The 20746-nt window shown below is 41.4% G+C and overlaps 1 protein-coding gene across 2 annotated transcripts in view; it reads right to left on the bottom strand.

Annotated features, from left to right (window-relative positions):
• The window catches only part of LOC119133637 (roundabout homolog 2-like), a 48666-nt gene that overhangs the window by 9857 nt on the left and 18063 nt on the right, over positions 1 to 20746 (bottom strand). The window contains exons 3-16 of one of the 2 annotated variants that reach the window (XM_037269653.1): positions 11048 to 11205; positions 10828 to 10948; positions 10553 to 10691; positions 8718 to 8854; positions 8040 to 8051; positions 7605 to 7729; positions 6800 to 6971; positions 4578 to 4783; positions 3114 to 3195; positions 2851 to 3016; positions 2444 to 2610; positions 2250 to 2371; positions 1950 to 2181; positions 95 to 219 (exon numbers count right to left, since the gene is read on the bottom strand). In XM_037269653.1, the coding sequence (XP_037125548.1) occupies positions 95 to 219; positions 1950 to 2181; positions 2250 to 2371; positions 2444 to 2610; positions 2851 to 3016; positions 3114 to 3195; positions 4578 to 4783; positions 6800 to 6971; positions 7605 to 7729; positions 8040 to 8051; positions 8718 to 8854; positions 10553 to 10691; positions 10828 to 10948; positions 11048 to 11205 (1964 nt within the window). The remainder of the gene's footprint in view (positions 1 to 94; positions 220 to 1949; positions 2182 to 2249; positions 2372 to 2443; positions 2611 to 2850; positions 3017 to 3113; positions 3196 to 4577; positions 4784 to 6799; positions 6972 to 7604; positions 7730 to 8039; positions 8052 to 8717; positions 8855 to 10552; positions 10692 to 10827; positions 10949 to 11047; positions 11206 to 20746) is intronic. The other variant, XM_037269656.1, reaches the window with a different exon arrangement.

Here is a 20746-nt window from a genome sequence, read left to right as displayed (position 1 = left end):
TGACAAAGACAAAGAGGTTGAGAGATTCCATTTGAAGGTTACAATATATATTCAAATGTATCGGGACGTTTTTGTGCAATCACACCGACTCTACCTTGTATTCCTGGATGATTCCATTCTGCTGCTCAGAGGGTGGAGGGTCCCATGACACGCTGATGGAGGTGCTATTATTGCTTCCTACAGTCAACACTGTCACTTGCTGAGGGGGTGCACCGGGTGCTGACGGGTCAAAAAGAAAATTAAATAAATAGAAATGGTCATTGTGCTTTATCTTTTGAGACATGTAATGCTTTGCAAGGAAAATTCAAATTAATTTCGACATGTTGCTACCTGGACTGTTGACCCACATGAGATATAATGAGATTGTGGCCAGCTGGGTTCCAACACTATAATCTATGCAATTTAACACATTATCTTCTCAGAATGGACCATTAAACTGCTTGGGGCCCATACTTTCCATTCGACTCTTTTGATGAGCAAAAACCCAATTAAAAAGATAGAAAATAATAATGCTATCTTTAGGCAACGCTCTGATATGTACAACATTGCAGAGATGTGCAAAGGAGGTGGGCCGTGCTGTGATTGTATTGTCCGCCACCTGGCTGCACGGCAAAATGCTCACTGTGACTTGACGTTTGCAGTTGACAAAAGGGGGAGGGAGAATGTCACCAATGCTCATTATCTCTAAATGGTTGAAATTGTAGATTTGTTTTGAATTCTCCACACATAGAATATCTGAGTCTGTCTGCCAATGAATGAATAGTTAATCATAATAAATACTAATATTCAAACATTGAATCAGGACGATATCACTAAATCCAAACAAATATGCTCCTTAATAATATGGAGTGCCTGCAAATAAATACACAACTGATCTAAATGATGCGTACCACCAAATCGTAGCCACAAGAACAAAATGTGCGAAAGCTGCTTAATTTGCTTCTTTGCAGGATGCAATCTGGTAAACATAACTTGCTCTGCTAATGAGCCCATCGCGCAAGCTACTTGAGATGTGAATTACGCCCCCACCCTCACATTTGTGATGGTAATGGGGAAAAGTATCACATTGTCTTCCTTCTTTGCTGCCAACATTAGCCACGTGACATATTTAAATTTAAACTGTGATTTAACAGTTGAACACCTGACCATGTGCTTTCTCTGTTAGCCCTCAAAGCCCCCCCACAAGGTTCAACAAATGCTGTGAATATCTGCCACAGGCAGATAATAAGTGTTTTTCTGAAAAGATTCTGCTGTGCAATCCATTTCTGGCTCTAGATTAATGGACATTTTTTTCTGTTCCTTAATACCTTTTCCAGGATCCAGAGGAAGTAAAATTGCTACCTCAGTTGGAAAAATCCTTCAGTAATCCCGTGTGGCCATTTTAATTGGGCTCCAGTGAGGTAAGGTTCTTTTCTTTTTTTTTTTGCAGACGTGCGTGTTCAAAATCCCAGATAGACCCTCTTATGTGTTGCCATGAAACATAAATTCTGCAAGTTGGAGATTTCGTTCACATTAATGGCCTTATCTTGACAAGCTCTCAGTGCGAGCTGGACCCCTGCCCGCTTCGGCTGATGCAGCACCTGGCCAGGTTGCAAATACATTTGGAGATACACTCCCTATCGTCACACCCACCAGAAAGCCAGTCTGTAGATCTGCTCTCAGATTTGTTCACTGGAAATAACATCACTTTTGATTTGATCCAGCATTAACGGTCGGACATACTATTTTATCAAATCAAATGCGACTGAAAAAAAACCTTCCAGGGTATTTTTCCTAATAGCCAGTTTAGCGCCAGCTTAGTTATCATGTATACTGATCTTTTTACATGAGGAAAAAGTTAGGATTGGATTTTTGCCCAAGGATTGTCAGCTATCATTTTTCAACATCAAATCATTATCAATCCTGAACATAATAAGCGCTAGATGTGAGCGATGTGCACAATTATTTACCTTCTTCCATAGTCCGCGCAGTCATGGACTCACTGTCCGCGCCTTGAAACTCATTAAAGTACGGTCGCACTTTAATCTCATAGACAATTCCTTTCTTCAGGCCCAAAAGAGTCATGTCCCTCTGCGAGGAGACTTTTAAGTCCTGGATCTGCCATGGTCCTGGGGAAGGCAGCCCCGATGTCTGCCGGTACAGAACACGGTAGCCTTGAATAAATCGGGATGGGTTGTCCACCTGAAAGAAGAGATAAGTTAGCTTCTCGTCATGTAGATGGGAACAGTATTTTAACGCTGTGTCCTTACAGTCCATGTGACTTGCACTGAAGTGGAGCTGAGAACTACGGGGTTATGCATGCTGACCACCACGTCCCCTAACTCTTTCTGTACGTGACGATGATCCACTCCCTGCGCAGTTGGACTAATGTCTGCAATAGCAAGAAGAGCATGTGTGTCTTATTTCTAAGGACTATCCTTGAGATTTTTTTTTTTTTTGGTACCTTGTGTCCGCACAGGCTCAGACATGGGGCTCGGATCTCCCAGCCCCTGAACACTGACTGCCCTGATAATGAACAGGTAAACAGTATTCGGTCGTAGGTCACTGACGGTGAACTCGGTGGTCTTCACATGGTCTGCCACTGTCTGCCAGCTGTTACTTACTGACTGGCTGTTGGGAAAGCAAGATTAATTCACATGAACTGGAGAGAATACTTTTTTTGTATCTACCAGACAGAAAATTGAAGTGCACACCAAAAGGTAGGTAAAACAAATAAATGGGACTATTGTTTAACAGTTAAATCTTCGCTACTTGGACTATCTATTAGGTCTGCTTTAAACAACCCCCCCTCCCATCTGCTTTTTTTTGGGGTCACTAAACATGGCTGACGGCCATGGGTCACAGACGTACCCAAAGGCCTCAATGACATAGGAGGACACCGGGGAGCCAGCCTCTGGCCCCGGTTCCCATGACAACGAGATGCTGCTTTTGGTGACATCAGTGACCTCTGGCTTGGAGGGCGGCCCCGGTAGGGCTGTCAGGTTGGTGGACAGGAAGTCAATGGGGTCAGTGGAATCTGACAAAGAAGAAGAAAAAATAATAATAATACAAGCCCCAAAATGCAAATGAAGCAAAGTTACATAGCAACAGTTTGAACGTTTTCTGTTGCATACCTGTGATATCCAAGTAAGCACTCCATGATGTTTCTCCACTGGAGCTGGTTGCCACACACGTGTACAAACCAGAATCAGAGAGCTAAGAAGAAAAACAAAGTGATGATTATCAAACAGTGTTTACATTTTCTTGCTTGAATGTAAATTTTAATTTACATAGTATAAGATGCTGGGATTGGCGTGCAAATATTTTTTAAGCTTTTGGTACTCTATTTTTCTAATCGCAGATGTCTCAGCGTTCTTTGCGCATCCAAACTGCAAAAAGCATAGCTTGCAGACATGTTCCGTAGGTGTGCGAGCGTGAATCGAATCGTCTTTGCAACTGTGATCCCAGTTGGTTGCTACAAGCTCTTGCATCAGTCGGAAGGAGGTTTGCGGCTAGTAGTACAGTAAAAATGCATTAACCTTCACTGGCCTGCATTTGGCTCGAGACAAGCTTGAGAGTGGATGAGAGAAAACCTTAAAGCCACCCAATGAAAAAAAAAGAAGAGCACAGTAAAAGCTGACATTAATTTCCTTAATTGATTTTCTCCAATAATAGTCGTCCTCCATTCCCAGAACCATCAACATTATCATCAGGAGTGCTGACACGGGAAATACTGAAGCAGTGATATGATCATCTTGCTCATATTGGCAAAGCCTTTGGGACCGCAGGCAGTTGGGTTCTCTCACTCTCTCGAGGAGGTGAGCGACATAAGCGGAGCACTTTGACACAGAGACAGGACCCTGCATATTTAAGTCCCTCCATTATATCAGCCCCGTAAGAATGCCTTTAACAGTTCTTGTCCTTGAGTCCTTGAATCAGGTTGGTACGTCACGGTTCCCACCAAACGGCAGTCTTTAACAACTTATGCTTGTATGCGCAATAGATCGACTTGATTAAGCTGCGAGCTACTTTGTTTGTGATAAAGAGATTCATTAGGAACTCTTTGTTTGTGTCAATAAATCTTTCATCCCCTATAGAGACAATGCGATTAGATTTTCACAGACACTGATACAGATCACAGTTGAAATTGCGAAAAAAAGATAATGCTAATGCTCTGTTAAATAACGTTTTAATTAGAAAATAAAATATCATTTCGATATTGTCAACTTTAAGTGGCTTTATGATGTCACATGAGCGATACAAACTGGACAATGAATCTATGGTTTGATTCAATTGCATCACTTTGGAGGCAATTAAGAGGGAATTCAAGAATAATTCAGAAACAATTCAGAGATGCTGCGTAGTGTAAATTCAGTTCAAATGTAAATATCACTTCATCAGAGTCAAGTTATTAGATAGAGCTCTCAGCACGATGTGGAATGTTTTTAGCCCACAAATACAACAACAATGATATTTTTAATGATTTCCTCTGACACGGACAACTGAGCTATTTTAACGTTTAAAGGTGTGACTCAGAGTTTACTCAGTTAGTGTAGAAATGTAAATACTGTAAAAATAATGAGGGTGAATGAACTCACCTTGGCACTCTGTATTTGAAGGCTGCCGTGTTCCAGCAGCGAAAACCGCGTGTCTTTGCCAAGAAGACTGATGCCGTTCTTTCGCCAGGTAATCGTGGGTTGTGGCTCCCCTGAAGCCTGACACCTGAGTATCGTCACACTCCCTAATGCCTGTGTTTGGTTGTAGGGGCCTTGACGGATGATTGGCGGTGGGCGGTCCTTCAGGGCTGAGGATAATCATGACGGACGAGGCGTTATCGTCATTGAAACTTTAATTTTGATGGCACCGTCTCAACATCAATTGTCGACTTGCTACTCTCTCCAATGGCAAAATATTGCAAGAAAAAAACAAGAGCTCATAAAAAGGTGCTAATTAGTGATTGAAATAATTGGAGTCCCAATATGTTAAAACTCAATCTGATGGATTTGCTGGAAAAGGAAGCGACTGTTTTGAGCCTTTTCCAGAGTCGAGCAGTGAGCTCATGGCACTGCATCACACCTTTCAGTTTTAATTACTAGGTGAGGATTAATGATGCTTAACCTGTGGCGCTAATTACCGTACCTTCTTTATAACGCCTTTCAACACATCCAGTCGGTTGAAGCCTACAATGACTTCCCCTCAACCAACCATGGCTTTTCTTTCTCCGTTCCACCACAACAAATTAAACTCTTAAATTAGCATGCCAAGGAGGACAACAATGCATCGCTTTAAAAGCTTTTTAAAGTATGTTATATCATCCAGAAAACAGCGTGTGCACTCTGCAACAGTAATTTCTGGAGTGTTGGCTCTCTCCAGGCCTTGTAACAACTCCCCGGCTTCCAATTTTCTCACTATTGCTTTCAACTCTTATCAGGTTTGTCTCCATATTCACAAGTGTTTACAACAGGTCCCTTTGCTTTTTTTTTTAAATCAAGCTCAGAATACTCGTGAGAACCAAATTAAAAGCAACACAGATATTCATGCACACCTCGGTAAGGCTCCATCATTATCGTTTGACACCGTTTTACACAGTAAGTATGAAAGCATATCATAATTAACGATTTCAGATTAAATGCTTCACTGACCCATCACATACGCCAACAATTGATTAACTCCTCTGTTCAAGCGGACATTCTAATCAATACATGTGGTACTGCTTAATTCCGCATTTGGAATGAACAGTGTGGGGAATTAATTATGAATAAATTGAAACACTTTGCAAATACAGAGTGACAATTGCAGTACTTGTCGTTGGCTGTTTTAATTTTAGATTGTGTACGTTAATGTTACAACCGAATGGTGGTTGATAGGAATGGCTCCTAACCTGCAATAATTTTAAACTATTGCATAAAATGAGTATGTTTTCAGCACAGCAAGTCAAGAGATATCCAGAGCATTTGTGGCACAGAACTTCTCAACCTTTAAGTCTGTGAACGTACGCAAAGCTAATGCAAGTAGTCGTATAATTACAAGCACGCCGACTACGCTGGAGATGTGTTTCTTTCTTTCTATGTTGGGTGAAATTGATTCGTCAGATTTGTTAAAACTCTCACCCCAACCTGACAGAAGTACATTAGCAACGATCCATCCTGCATGTTTCATTCAGCCTCTTTCTTTATATGCATTAAAAGACACAAAAGTGGATAAGGGCATCAACCGCACTGATAAGGAAACAGCTTAGCAATTACTGCTGACATTAAAGATTTGTCGAAAATGTGTCTGTTCCATCAAGGAGAGTTTCATTTTATGTGCTCTTGGACCACTTACATTTATCACAGCGAGAGGTTGTAAAAATAATAATTGTTGGTGACTGCTTGGCATTTGCGGCATGAAAATGGAGGCTTGCAAATGAAAATATGGGCGGCCTTAAATACTGTCATCAATTATCTAAACAAGGCTTCAAGTTGATCCGTTTATGCGTTTTATGCGATTTTAAGGCTCAATTTGCCGCAATATGAAAAAAAAGAATCCTAAATTATTAAAAGTCATTAACTATAATGCATTTTACTACATGACATTGCTTATACAGCCAAACTAACATAACTTTGTTCTATGCTGTTGTCTGTGTTGTGTTGTCAGTAGATTTTGGTAAAACAAGACATACTAAGCGCCGAAAGAAATCATACAAAAAATCAATTGTTTAAAACAGACATTGCATTGTTTGGGGGAATGCAAAATGCCAACATTTTGTTCTGTTTCTTGTGTTGATGAACTTTGATGTGTCGGATGAAGTGGGTGTGCACGCTTTGGTCTCCTTACTCACCGTCTGCCACCTCCAACTGGGCTTTGGCCAAGATGCTGCCTGCTACCGTGAGGGCTTGGCAGATATAATAGCCCGCATCTGAACGCTGCACTGATGAAATGGTCAACTCTCCATTCATAGACACAGATACACGACTGTCACCCTGTGTTGGCTGGCTGGGAAACAGAAGATCCTACGGGGGGTGAAATTGGAAAGTAAAACACCCAAATGACGGTACATCGTTTCTTTCTATGGATCTGTGAAATCTGCACGGGCATATTGTCAAATGAAAAAACAAATATTCCCAATACGACCAGGACTAGTATGACACAAATCCATGTTGGCATCCACATTGACAATGTCTTTTGCTTTTATGAGATGTCTTGTTGAAAAAGGATTCTCAAGACTTTATATTCCCCCAAAATGATGCACCATCAAGTTGCAAAGAAGCTTCTGACAGACCTCAATGTCCCCCCGCAGTGTTTCTACTGCACTTATAAGAGTTGAGGCATCAGCTTTGTCTGTTTCTGCACCCCAAGCAGACATGCTGGCAGGAAAGGACATTAGCCTGCTTTCATTAATGACTCTAATGTGAGCCGGCTGGTCAGAACAGCATCAACTGATGATGAATGACCGCTTTATTATCTGTGGGAGCCACAAAAACCCACCCACAATGTCACCCTGGTCTGATCAGTTTACCGTTTCATTTTTTCTATTTTTTTAATACAGCTGTTGCAATATTGATGTCTTTCCTAGCATGACACCAAATATATCTCTCACCATGAGCTGTCTGCACACTATAGAAAACATCTCGCCAAAATCTCACCTGGCTGCCATCTCGTTGCCAGAACACAGTCGGTTGAGGTTTGCCTCTGGTCTCACAGGGAAAGGTCGCCGTTCGTCCTTGAGCCACAATCTGGTCACGGGGTCGCACCACAAACTGGGGCGCCTCTGAATATTACAGTAGCATGCAATACAGTAGCTTATTTGCGGTCATGCACAAGGGGTATTTCTCAAACTACCGGTAAACTGAACATCACATATATAAGGGTGCCCATAACGCCTCAAAGTCAAAATACAATCCTAAAGTGACACTACATCCATGGAGTGGCTCAGAACAGGGAAAGTCAGTGATTGAGAGATGTGCCAGTAAAATATCATTTTGATGAATGAGTATATGGAATCTCACAGCAGTGCTCAATGGGTGAAACCCCAAAAGAAAAACAAAAACACATGCACAATGGGATCAGCTGTTACTTACCAACAGGGCGAACTGGTGACAACAATAGTGTGGGTGAGATTAAGTCACAACACAGAGCGAACGAAAGCAGAGGAGTAGAGGGAAAGAAAGCAAAATAATGAAAATCAGAAATTCATGAGATGGTGTTGGGTTTCCATCCATGGTGTTTGGAGGACAGATGGCTCTCAATTGCCACGGTATGTAGAAGGAAAAGAACCAATGCCATGAACTAATTCCTAATGGTAAGCATAATTCGGGTCACAATTGCTTATCACTGGCTTGGCACCCTTAAAGACCCTTACCCTTAATTCACATTCACGCAAACAATAACAAATCTGCATGTAGAAATGAAATAAATTGAAATTGGGTTAGATAGGTTCGTCATTCCCTTTCAATATAGTCAAAAACAAACAAATCAATGTCAATGAATACAAAAAATATCCCGAAAAAAACGCAGTTAGTGAATAAAAATATGGAGAGAGTGGGCTTAATGAAAACCTCCCACTTAAAACTGCCTAGTGGTGGTCTGAAATGTAAAGCTGTCAAGTGCTTTGTTCTGTCTGTGAAAAGAAAGCTTGAAGCCAGGCCAGGCCCAACCTTTCAGCGGGGGGGCAATAACACTGGTAAAATGTGCAATAAAGGAGTGATTGTTCTGTGAGTTGGGAGTGACAATAAAAGATAGGATTGATGAGAGCGCACCTCTGATAGTCAGGTAAGCGGAGGCCTCCACTTTGCCCACGCGGTTCTCTGCTAGGCAGGTGAAGGTCCCCTGATCACTCACGCTGGCTTTCTTTATCCTCAGCAAAAGATCCTCTTTTTCATATCTGATGTCATACCTGGTGACAAAGTGGTAACACTGAAACCTCAATTTTTAAAAAAATAAATTGACATCCACAGTAAGTAGTGTGCATAGGGGTGTGACAAAAACTGATAGAAAGTCGGTTTTCAATTTGCATGGAATAAAAAACGAATTAAATGATTCCATTTCAACATAAATGATATGGTGGAAAAAATGTTGGTTGATATAGTGAAACCAGATAAAGTTTCACAATCTCAAATGGGAATAGTCTTATTTTTCTTCTCCAAACACAGTGACCCAAAACTTATTTCCAAAGGTTTTGTCATTTATGATTGTTTGAAGGCACCTCACTTTCTGAACAGATTAAGACTCCCCGACGTGCACATACTACTGCAGAAACAAAATGAGCAAAGCAATTACACCATCACAAAGGCAAAATTAAAGGGGCTTTCAGATGGAACCCTGACTGTGCCACTCTTTCAATATTTATAACGATCAAGCACCCACTGTGATGTGCAGTTTGCAATGACGGAGGGAGAGTGCAAGCCGTAAGGACATAAGAGTCAGACGGACAGAGTGTCTGCGAGAAAAGGAGTGGCTCACTCTGACAAACTGAATTCTATAAATTCATATTGTGCAGCCACCAGTGCAGAATTCTCTACTTTAAGGGCACAATTGCTTCAGAGGGACATCTCAGCCGGTTCTGATAAGAGGGGCTAGACTCCGAATGAGTGGAGGGGCAAAGGAGTCAGCTCCACCTCTCTGGGGTCTCTTTGACATGAGACATCTTGTGAAATTGTGCAGTCAGCCATGTTGATTTCCACATAGAAGACAAGTCAGGCAGAGAAATGGCACAAGGGGTGAGAAAAGTCAGATGTGAAGGAGCGTGCAAGGGGTGGGGGGGGCATCAATGTGGGGGTGGGGTCATTCCAGAGTTGGGCGAGGACCGGATTCACAGAACATCTCTGACCCAGATACACACTTCCCATGAGGACGACAGGTTCGGGAAAAGAATAAAAAAAGTGGAAGGCTGGACGAGAAACAGGACATGTTTCTTCAGTCAAAGGGCACACAAAAAAAATTGACAACGACCAGACTGCCCCTGCTGCTGATCATAGTCTGTGTCTAGGATTGATTAGATCAGTGATGGATTGCAACATCCTTTGTTGACGACCACAACAAATGTGGAGAAGTGACATGAGTGCAAGTTGTTGAAGTGGCAAACTAGTGCCAGAAAATGGCAATTCAAGTATTTTATAATGTGGATACTGCGGTTGAAACATTGCACACCTCGACAAATGGCTTCCAAACTTTGAGCAGTAAAGATCTGGCTGGCTGTATTAGTGAGACAACGTTCGCTTCATATAGAAACAAATCCTTGTGGGCCGGGTATCGGATTACTTCAGATGAAACAAGGGCCAATATAACGTCGGGTCTGACCGGACCAAAATGAGCCTTATGTGCAACATCAAAAGAACAGTGCTGTTTGGAGAGTTTGAAGCAATCAAATGCTCCGCTGTGAGCACAGCCGTTCACAGAGCAAATAATGAGATTCTCTGTGGCTAATAAATGATTTCTGCCGCACTGATGAAAGTCCACGAGTAACATGTCAAATTGCTTCTTGAGGGACTCATTAGCTTCGCTTCAGCACCTCCACGTCATCACTTTTACCACGTTGATGTGCACACAAGCCTTCATTAAACGAGCGCAACACACACACACGCATTTGCTTCACCTGCCCCGGGGAATATCCACGTCTTCCTTTTTCCAGCGCAGAGTTGGAGGTGGGTCACCGTGGACCTGACACCTGAACTCCACACTCTCATCCACTAAGACCACCTGGTTCACAGGCCGCTGCACAAACACCGGTCTCTCTGGATGTGCACATATAAAGGGAGGCTAAATTTACTTGTAAGACGGTGATAAATACTGAATGGGATGGTGAGCAGTATATACCTTAGAAAGTCATGCTTTATTGCTTTTGAAAACTTTATATCCCAGAGTTCTTACCAAACACGGAGAGTTGAGCCTTTTCACTCTCTCGCTCGCCGACCATGTTGACGGCCACACACACATAAATCCCTACATCAGTCTTTTGAGTGTTGGAGATAGTCAGTTTTCCTCCACGAACCTGAAGAAAAAAGCATAGAAACTATAGATACTGTTTGACAATTTGAATTTCCATTTAAATTTTTTTTAACATTTCATTGTTAACACACAAGCAACTCACTGTGATCCTTTCATCTTTAAGATCAAGACGAGCCTTGTCTTTCTTCCAGTAGGTGGTGGGCTCAGGATGCCCACGTGGTGGTTGACATTCCAGGGTGGCCGTCTCCCCAACAGCCACCACCACATCCTGCGGGTTCTGTCGGAAGTCATCCCGTAACACTAAAATACAAAAGAGGACACCAAAAAAATCACTCATATGTGAAGGTATATTATTATTTTAATCAGCCACTGGTAGGAATCGTAACTCATTTGCAGTCTGGTAATGACTGGGTGAACATGGATTTAGTCTCAGTTTCAGTGGGCAATAAAACCACCAATTATTATTTATTTTTTGCACAACAAAGGTGCTAAGTTGTCCAGCCCAGTATTGACTGTTTTCAACCAGAATATGACAAGTGGATATCAAGTGTACTGTAAGCGTGATCATTCAAAGTCAAAGTCAAAGTCAGCTTTATTGTCAATTTCTTCACGTCAAGACATACAAAGAGATCGAAATTGTGTTTCCTACTATCCCACGGTGACAAGACATATTACACATTCAAGTAAACAATACATTGTTTAGGTGGAAGCCTATAGAGTTGTTCCCTTATAGCAGTAACTGTAGGCACGAGAGATGTACAGCCTCGCAGAATTAGCACGACAATATATAAGGAAGAGATACCCAGAGTGCAAGAAGAATGCAAAAAGAGCAAGGGGGAAAGGGAGTTGAGAGGAGCAAGTGGGAAATTGAGCATTAATAATTCACACGCTACATCTCTAAAGCCCTACAACGAGTGTCCTACCATAGATAAATGCCACTATATCCAACGAACTATCTTTAAAAAAAAAAAAAATCCTCTTAGGAGTGTGAAGGAGTTATCGGTTTCATTTTAGAGTCTGAGCAAGTACAAGCACTTTTGTGTAATTGTAGCGGTAAACAGAATATGAATATGTATTGAGTCCATCTGGAAAGGCTTCAATTATTCTTGTTTCTTAAGGAATATATCACATACATTTGTTTGTCTTGATGCTAATGTGTAGGGATTTGTTGGTAAAATAGCTTTCAAATGCGTCCTCGGCAGATCTCGCTACCCGCATGTCACATCACACTCTTGGGAAATATTCTTAAAGACATGCCGCGTCAGTATTTGAATATAAGGACCCATCTTAATTAACATTACCAGCAAAAAATAGTACTTTTTCTAAGCTGTGACATATTCAGTTCAGCAGAATTCTATTTATGAGCATTTACAATTGTGTGCCTCTGTTCTACAAACAGTTCTGCACTTTATTTGGTGCACTCAAAGAAATCTAGTCTTCAAGAATTGTCAACTTAACAGCCACACCGGTGCGTCTAGAGAAGCATCGCTGAATGTGCTGCTCAGTTACATGCTTGAAATCTTCCCAATTCTGTCAAAGCTGTTACCCTAAATATAATTTGCAAAGATAATTCTGCAGAGTGGCTACATGGATGTTTGTCCCCAAAAAATCATTTGGCTCCTGTGAAGAAGTATTTCCACTTCTATTTAATAGCTTCTGACATGCTGTTTTCAGTATTAGCCGAACAGCGCTTTGGTATGTATTAAGTGTTGTGTTGCAGCAATCACAATGCCAAATTACAATATGCTAATGTAACACTTGTGAATCTGATAAATGAAAGCCATCAAACTGCTATATCTAAATACAATGACATTGAACCGGTGGCACCATAAAAATACATCATGAATTAATATAATTTTGATTTATAGTTTTGTATTCTAACGGAACCATAAATGTATGGGATAGTTGAGATCTAAGGTCATATTTTCGTCAGCACTGGAGCAATTTCAAGAGATTACCCTCACTTTGCGAGGATCACACTCTGTCACCTACCTCCTATTTTGATTGATGATGTACATACGATTTCATGTTTTAATAAATGAGAAGTGAGGGACTGATATAATGTAATTTCTTGGTCATCAGCTATGGTGAATTAAAAAGGGTGTGGGGTGGGGGCATTGTAGTGATAGCAGTCTATGTTTTGAAAACGATGCTCATGCCAGTGCGATTGTCATCAGAATGTGATTTAATTTATCGGTTGTTATTTGCTATGGTGAAAGAACACAAGTGTGTACAGTAGCGCACTTTCTCAAATTCCTTTTATTTGAGGAAATAAATATGAGAAAGGGGTGCTTAATGAGGTGCTCGCTGTGTGTACAAACCGAGGCACATGAGCCGTGAGGTGGGGGGTTGCGTTCCAATCTATTGAGCCCCACTCCAGGAAGCACTGATGTGTAGGTTGCTGCCGGGTGGTAATTTCAGACTGTGGGGAGCATGCAAGAATGCTTGTCTGATTGTCCTGTGGTCAATTATTCAAGAGAGCCCATTGGCAGCCTCAGTTGCCTTTTAATTGGCTAAATTGGTGGGCAAAACCATGACAAATAAGCGTCACCATGCATGTGCTGGGGATTGGGGTACAGTTTCCTCCGTATCGTCTCCTGAATTAATATTCCCTGAATAAGCATTATTGATGTTCCGTGAGGTCTCAACTTTACATGTTGATGCAAGCTTGAAAGCTCTTGCGATGATCATCATAAATCATATACAGTAAGTTGACGCTGCTTTAAAAACATGTTGACAACCTACCCAGACGCTGCATTTACCAGACGGTGCATTTGTACAATTAATGCCAGGTGTATCCATTAGCTTGCTTGCTTGTATTGACAATCAGTCAAAGTTGTTGTTGTGTATATTACATCGTGTCTCTTAAGAGAAAAAATATATAGTTTCAAACCTAAAGCTATATTCTTAGGCTTTTAGAACTAATCGTGTAATCATGGTTCAAAAAGGATCTGAAAGAGCTACAGCAGTAATTGGCTGTAAGAGGGAAAATGGTGGCAAGTAAAATTAAGATAACACCCTCAAAAAAGGTGAGAAGAGACATAAGGTGTTGTTGCCTTCAGAGGTCAAGCTTAAAATAGATTTTTGGATCCCATTCTCAAGTTTTGTTTTTGTCCACAATAGGCCATGGAAGAGTATTTAAATATTAGAAATACTATATAGTAATGTATAATTTATTGTATAATTGTATTGTAAAATTTGACAAAAAAACTAAACCTTTTTTACATAAACAAAATAACCTGCTGAGGTGGTGGTGGAGTATATTTTTTTCCATGCAACTTCCTGTCAACTATTCTGGGTGGATGTTCTTTTGTCCTTTGTCTGCATTCTCCTGATGTCCTTGCTTTGTTGTTGTGTCTCTGTCCATTCCATTGCGCAACTGTGAATCATGTACACTAGACAGACCGAGTGCCGTTTTCTACCCTTTCCACCTTTAAACCTGCTCATGTGCACCGGGCTAACAAATCATTTTATGCACCTTTAAAGAGAGGGATTTTTTTTAAGAAGGGGGGGGGGGGGGCAACAGTGCTTATTAATTAAAAGAATACCGCAGTGACTTCCCAACATAAAATGCTAAATAGCCATGTGTTGAAAAACAGATGGTTATGGGTGAAAGATGTACAACCCAATTAATTTATAAACCCTATGCAGGAATTCCTTACCCAAGCACGTTCATGTGTGACTGACTATGAGTGTGTGCGTGTTTGTTGATGTGCATGAAGGAAGGTGGGTGGTCCAGTACAGGAATACTGCTTCAGCGCTCCCAGCCCAGCCCAGCCCAACCCAACTGTGTTTTTCTGGTACGACAACACAGCAAAGGCAGAAAGAAACAGAATAATGTATGAGTGGAGAGGAAAGATGAAGACACCTTGTGAGTTGCCGCATATAACAGATGGCTGCATTTCAATTTGGGGATCTCGTGCAAAGAATTGATATGCAGCGTGCAAACAAAGCCAGCAGGTTTAAAAAGCAATAAAGTCCTTTTTTTTTTTTCTTTTTTAAGTCAATAGACGATGTATGCATTTGATTTCAGGTATGTGACGATCCAGTCGCACTAAACACATTAGAGTAGTTGAGAGATTTCATATGACAGGAGTACATTGAAGTTTGCTGAAGATTTGTTTTTTAACACGATAGCCTGTAGGGGTGTGTCACTTTCTCAACTGGAGTCAAGGCTGTCCCATATCTGTCACAAGCAGAAAACACACACTGATGCATACACACACACATGCACAAGCAAAAAAAAAAACAGCTGCCCTGTTCTTATCGCAAACTTTGCTGATGACCACAACAAATCATCCCAGCTCAGGAAGTCGGAACAAAAAGAGAGACAGTTGTGCCAACACAATCGGGGGAGTAGCAAATATCTGGCCTTTTGTTATTTATTTATTTGAATACATAAACAACTTAACATCCTTGTGCCCTAAAAAAGTCATCAGCAATCAGTCAGGACGGTGATGCGCCGGGATATGAGGAGCATTTACTCAACGTCCCCCGAAGGCTACAAATCCAGCAGATGTACATCACCTCATCCAATATCATTCTGCATTCAACAACAGCATCTTACACAAGATAGGGGCAATCAAGAAATCACAAAGCCTGGCCTTGTGGGAAAAAAAAATATTCTGCTGATAATGAAGGTTAAAACTAATATTTATCTCACAGCTCGATTTCAGAATCTGATATTTATTACTGTGCTACATTTTTTAATCCAGTAAAATAAAACCGGAATGTCCAGTGGCGGAAGGGGATAAGACATCCTCGAATTTGTAAGCAAGTAGCACCGCTTGCTTTTGCTTTTTGGGCTCATTAGTGTCAAATTCAATCAGCATCAACATAATAGATGAGGTGAAAAGATGGTGAGTCGCTCTCGTCATCAGTTAAAAGCGGTTTCATTTCTGCAGACCATCATTACAGTCAAATATTCCATTTGTGGCTCACCCGAAGACAAGAAACATTATTTTGTTATCTTAAGTCAAATTAAAACACAATCATTAGTTTCAGTTCAGTGCCACATAGAGCACAATGAGTCATTTCCCCACAATTTCCATATTTGAATGTGGATTTACACTTTAGGCGAGAACACAACACATCTCGTATGCATTCTTTGGCCTTTGCATGTGAAGCCACCACCAAGGGTTAACAATAAACGATTCACCATTGTCATGTTTAATTAACTCTCATTCTCCTGTCATGTAATGAAAATGGGAGTTGTGGATGGTATAGGACCAAGGTTCTCCCGCTCCCCTCCTCCCTCATCTTCATCCTCACATCTCTCGCTTGCCATCCCTCCAGTTACTGTAACAGCGTTCCCTCGGACCACATTTCCACATCTATAATTAATTACTCCTGTCTCCATGTATTTTTTCAAGAGAGCACATTCCGCCGCTTCCAAGACTGTGTAAATTTGCTTATGTCTGCCTCGCGGACTATCTCATCAAGTTACACCTGCAAATGTGAATGCAGGCGTCCGCACAGCATTATGCAAAGGTCATGCTTTTGCATTTAAGAATGCTAAACTCAACCTAATAAAGTTCCATCCTGCTAATCTAACTGTTTGAGAGTGACCGTGAATATGATGCACATATTCTCCAGAGTTCATAAATAAAAGCGCAAGTCGAGTCTGTGAGACAAAGGAAAATCATCGACCCTAACAGCAATATTGTACATGGGCTGGGGAAGGAGTGAGTCAGAGATGAGAATTTAGCCTTTTATCTGCCTTATTTCACTGAAGAAGTGGTCACCCGCGGGAGAAAGTGCTGTCTTACAAGCAGTCGTCTTCTCCAAACCAAATTATGTATGCTGCTCTGTTCCATAGTCATCTTTGTCGTCATCACTTTGTAATTGAACACGGCTTTTAAAGAACACTACCTCTCACACAACCTGAAGGTTTGAAATGCCGTAATTACATTTTTACTTGTCTTACACTCAATGTAAGTCTGAATATGTTTCATGTAAATGGCAATGTCACATTTTATCTTTTGTCTTGATTATAGTTCGTTGGAAAAGAATTCAACCATGAGAATATCTGTGCATCTGCATCATCCAGCATGATCAAACACATTCCATGATGGCCACCAGAGATTGTGGCACCGAGCTCTGTTTGCACAACATCCTAGCTTTCCATGGAAACATGCAGATGGGCCACACTATTTACATAGTGCAATGCTATAGAGATGAATTCATTTCAATAAACGGAACTGTTTAATTCACACTGCTGCAAAACCTGAAATGTGGTATTGCAACGCTTCTACATGATCTAACGAATCTAAAAATTCCCTTCATGTGATCTTCTGAGCTCAATGAGTGTCAGAGGATATATGTCAGTATCTCACTACTCCTCCCATGCACTCGCCAGCCAACAGCACCAATGAGCAGCTTAGGAGATGATTCACCCCAAATCTCTGTTAATCACATCCGTGCACAGCCCCTCTGCTAGGCACAAGACCACCCAACAGACTCATATCGAGACGGTAAAGGAGCAGCATTTGTTTGACCTTCTCTCCCACAGCTTCCCTGGATGTCTTTCAAAGTCTTCAATTTCATAAAGCATCCAAACATCTAGAAGACGAACAGCCAGTGCTGCTGTCAAATTGCGCTCGGTGATATTTGTGTTGACAGACAGGTATGAAAAATGTGTTCAACCTTTCTTAGATGGACCATCATCGGGTGATGAGGTCCCACTGTGCGATTGTGTAAACACTCACTCAACGTTTTCCAATTCAGACAGCCAGGCTCATGAACAAAGAAAATACTCAACCTGTTCCCCTGCATCCAGCTATCCGACAACCTTGGGGGAAAAAATAAGACCAAGTCCAATCGAGTTCAATAAAAAGTAACATGATATAGTAGTTCATTATTTGCACAGAAAGCGGTGTGCAAGTCAACAAAATAACTGTAAATACTGACACGGCTAATCTCAGGCCAGCTGTTAGTGTGAGGTCCTTTAATCCTGGTCCAGATCTGCGATGTGCTCATTGTTGGCTTGGGGACAGATGAGCAACAGCCACCAGGCTGCCAATTGGGCTAAAAAGCCAGCAGACTGCTCCCGTGCCCATTTTTTTCCCCCAGCATAATAAGCTGTGGGTCTGCGGAGCCTGACGCGCAGCCTCAATTATTTTGCTTTTAGATATCACCAAAACACCGTATGTACGGTATTTATATCATTGGAGCTGGTTTGGTCCATTCTTCCTCAATTAACAATGTTCCAGAAATGTGTAAATGCTTGCTGCTATGCACAGTTTCAATTTAAGCGAAAAAGTATCACTATCAGTTGATTTACTAACCAAGCGTCAACACATTTCATCAACATCAAATCATTTTTCTGATGTTCCACAGCGTGTCAATATGACTTCTGACTGACATGAAATAAAGTATAGTGCACCCAGGGAGGCTTCTTCCGGCGATGTAATAAGTCCTTTGAATCACTGTCAAAATTGACAGTGACATACTGCAGCCAGTCTTGTCGTCTGATCTGCATGCAACTCCACGTGCCAAACCCGATTGTCTGTGGACAGATGAACAAGCAGGCGAAAGAGACGAGACAACATCTGTGTCACGTTTCTGCGAGAGGAAAGGTCAGTAGTGTAAGACACGCAACGGATGACTGAAAGATGCAAGCCAGCCATATTCTCTAGGTAACAGGCGTAAGGAAACTGACAAAGCTCATTTTAATCTTGTGGATGAGAATAATCAAACTGCAACCCCATATGGAACACAACAAAATATCCGGCTAATCTTCCCCTAGTTCCTAAATATTCAGTGTAATTTCGAATTTGTCTGGAATCATGTCAACGGATGGTTTAAAAGGGAAAACACGATCAATACAGGTTTGGATATTATTAATAAGGCTCTATTCAGCCTTTTCATCTGAAAGAGTATGTTTGTTTTGCTGCACCAATTACTGGCTTGAAGAGGCGTTTGATGGAAGCACCATTAAATCCAGTACTTGAAGAAACCGAAAACCGCCACGCGTTTTCTCTCAGGGGAATGTAATTGATGAGGGCAATGGATCACCACACCCACTGGAGCATGTTGTCTCTCGCAAAAGTATTATTTGGCTGAGCCTATATGACTGGTGTTTTTCAAATGTTCTGCCTGGCTATCAAAAAGATACAGAAGTCACTCTAAGGTTAGCGAGGCTCTTAACAGCTTGAAGGTGTAAATGTGTTTGACTGTGTTGTCCATGTGGCACCATCAAGACCAGGTCATCAGTGTATCCTGCCTCCAAAGATTTCCACAGTGCAGCAGAAAAACACGGGAAGCAAAGGAAAAACCCAATTACTCGTTTCTATAGATAAGTATTCCGTGGTGCTGTCAAAAGTGATTACTCGAGAACTAAATGTCCTTAATCCTTACCCGGACTCTCTTGGTGTTATATGCTGAATCAAATGCTTTTAAATTCAAGTTTTATTCTGCCATTTCTGCTGCTAAAACCTTAATGATAAGTGCCCTGCTTTTAAAAGACAATGGTCAGCCATTTGGTGAGGGTATTAAAAGCACACCTAATAATCTTGCTGGAAAATAAGGGCACATCTCTCTCAGTAGAGAAAACTGACTCACCAAGATGTATCACTTACATATTTTATTTTTTCCAACCCAAGAAACACTTTTTTCCCCCTTGGATTACTTGGAGGATTTTCTTCCCCTTTGACGAGTTGGTCTTCATACTGAGAAGTCAGAATAATAGCCAAGCAAACAGGATGGCACGTGTTTCGTTATCATTTAATTGATCAGAAGAATGACGCTTAATAATGAATTGTTTCAGAGCAAAGACATAAATTACAGAGCGCAGCATGTAGTGGCAACTTTATTAGGCAGGTCTCCAGATTGTATCAGTAGGAAGTGTTCATTATCAAGTACCTGGCAATCACGTTTCAACTCTATTGTATTCATAAGAAATGAAAACTCACCTTGAACTCTTTTAACTCATTAATTAGCAATACGCCCAGTGGTCTCATTATTGCTAAATATGTTAAAAGTAAGAATATATTAATAGGGTGGGAATAGGTGATATTGAGGAGGATGTGGTGTGGAGTTTATTCTGGACCCGAGTTGGATTCTTTCAAGCTCAGTGCTTGTGCTGTTTGCAACTGCATGGCTGAGTTGAGCTGCAGTGCAACTGGCTGTGGCTCACTCTCAAAGCCTCCACCCACAGAGACTTCCACAACTGTCACATGCCACTGAAGCATTGTGAACAGCACACACACATCCACCCACCCACACATGCACACAGTAACAGTGAAGCCATTTTCATTAAAAGAACCACTGGCACACTCGGCCCAGCTGGTCCCTGAGTTGACACTGAAACTGCACATCTGGTGTCACTGCTCTGTTAGAGGGAAGCCATCTGCTTGGAACGATTGAGGGAACAGAGAAGGGGAGTCCAACGAGTTTGAGGAGACAAAGTAAACAAGGTCTTCGGCTCGTCAATACTGTAGCATTTGAAACACGCAGATAAAAAATGAATCTGTTTGTCGGATGTACTTTATGTACTTTATACTTTGCACGCATTAGTCCTCTTCCGAGTAAGAGGATTAGATGTCAGAGTCAGGTTGGCTCTTGCATCATTTGGAGTTAATGGCAATGAACAGAGAGCATGCTTCTCACAGTGATTCCCACTCTCAGCAAAACAACACTTCTTCCCAACACGGATTATAGTTCTGCATCGAAATGGCATCCGCTGTTAGTTTCATGTTCAACTTGCTGTAAATACAAAATTGTATTTGGGTGCACCAGTCTCTCTCGATTAATGACATGCACATATGGAATCCATGCGATGCTATAATTAACCCTTGGGAGCCTGTTTCATACATCACTGGAGACTACATGTATGCAGAGA

The sequence above is a fragment of the Syngnathus acus genome, chromosome 14, assembly GCF_901709675.1.
Source record: "Syngnathus acus chromosome 14, fSynAcu1.2, whole genome shotgun sequence".
NCBI lineage: Eukaryota > Metazoa > Chordata > Actinopteri > Syngnathiformes > Syngnathidae > Syngnathus > Syngnathus acus.
The sequence above is the reverse complement of the archived record's forward strand: the minus strand, read 5'-3'. Positions and strand labels throughout refer to the sequence as shown.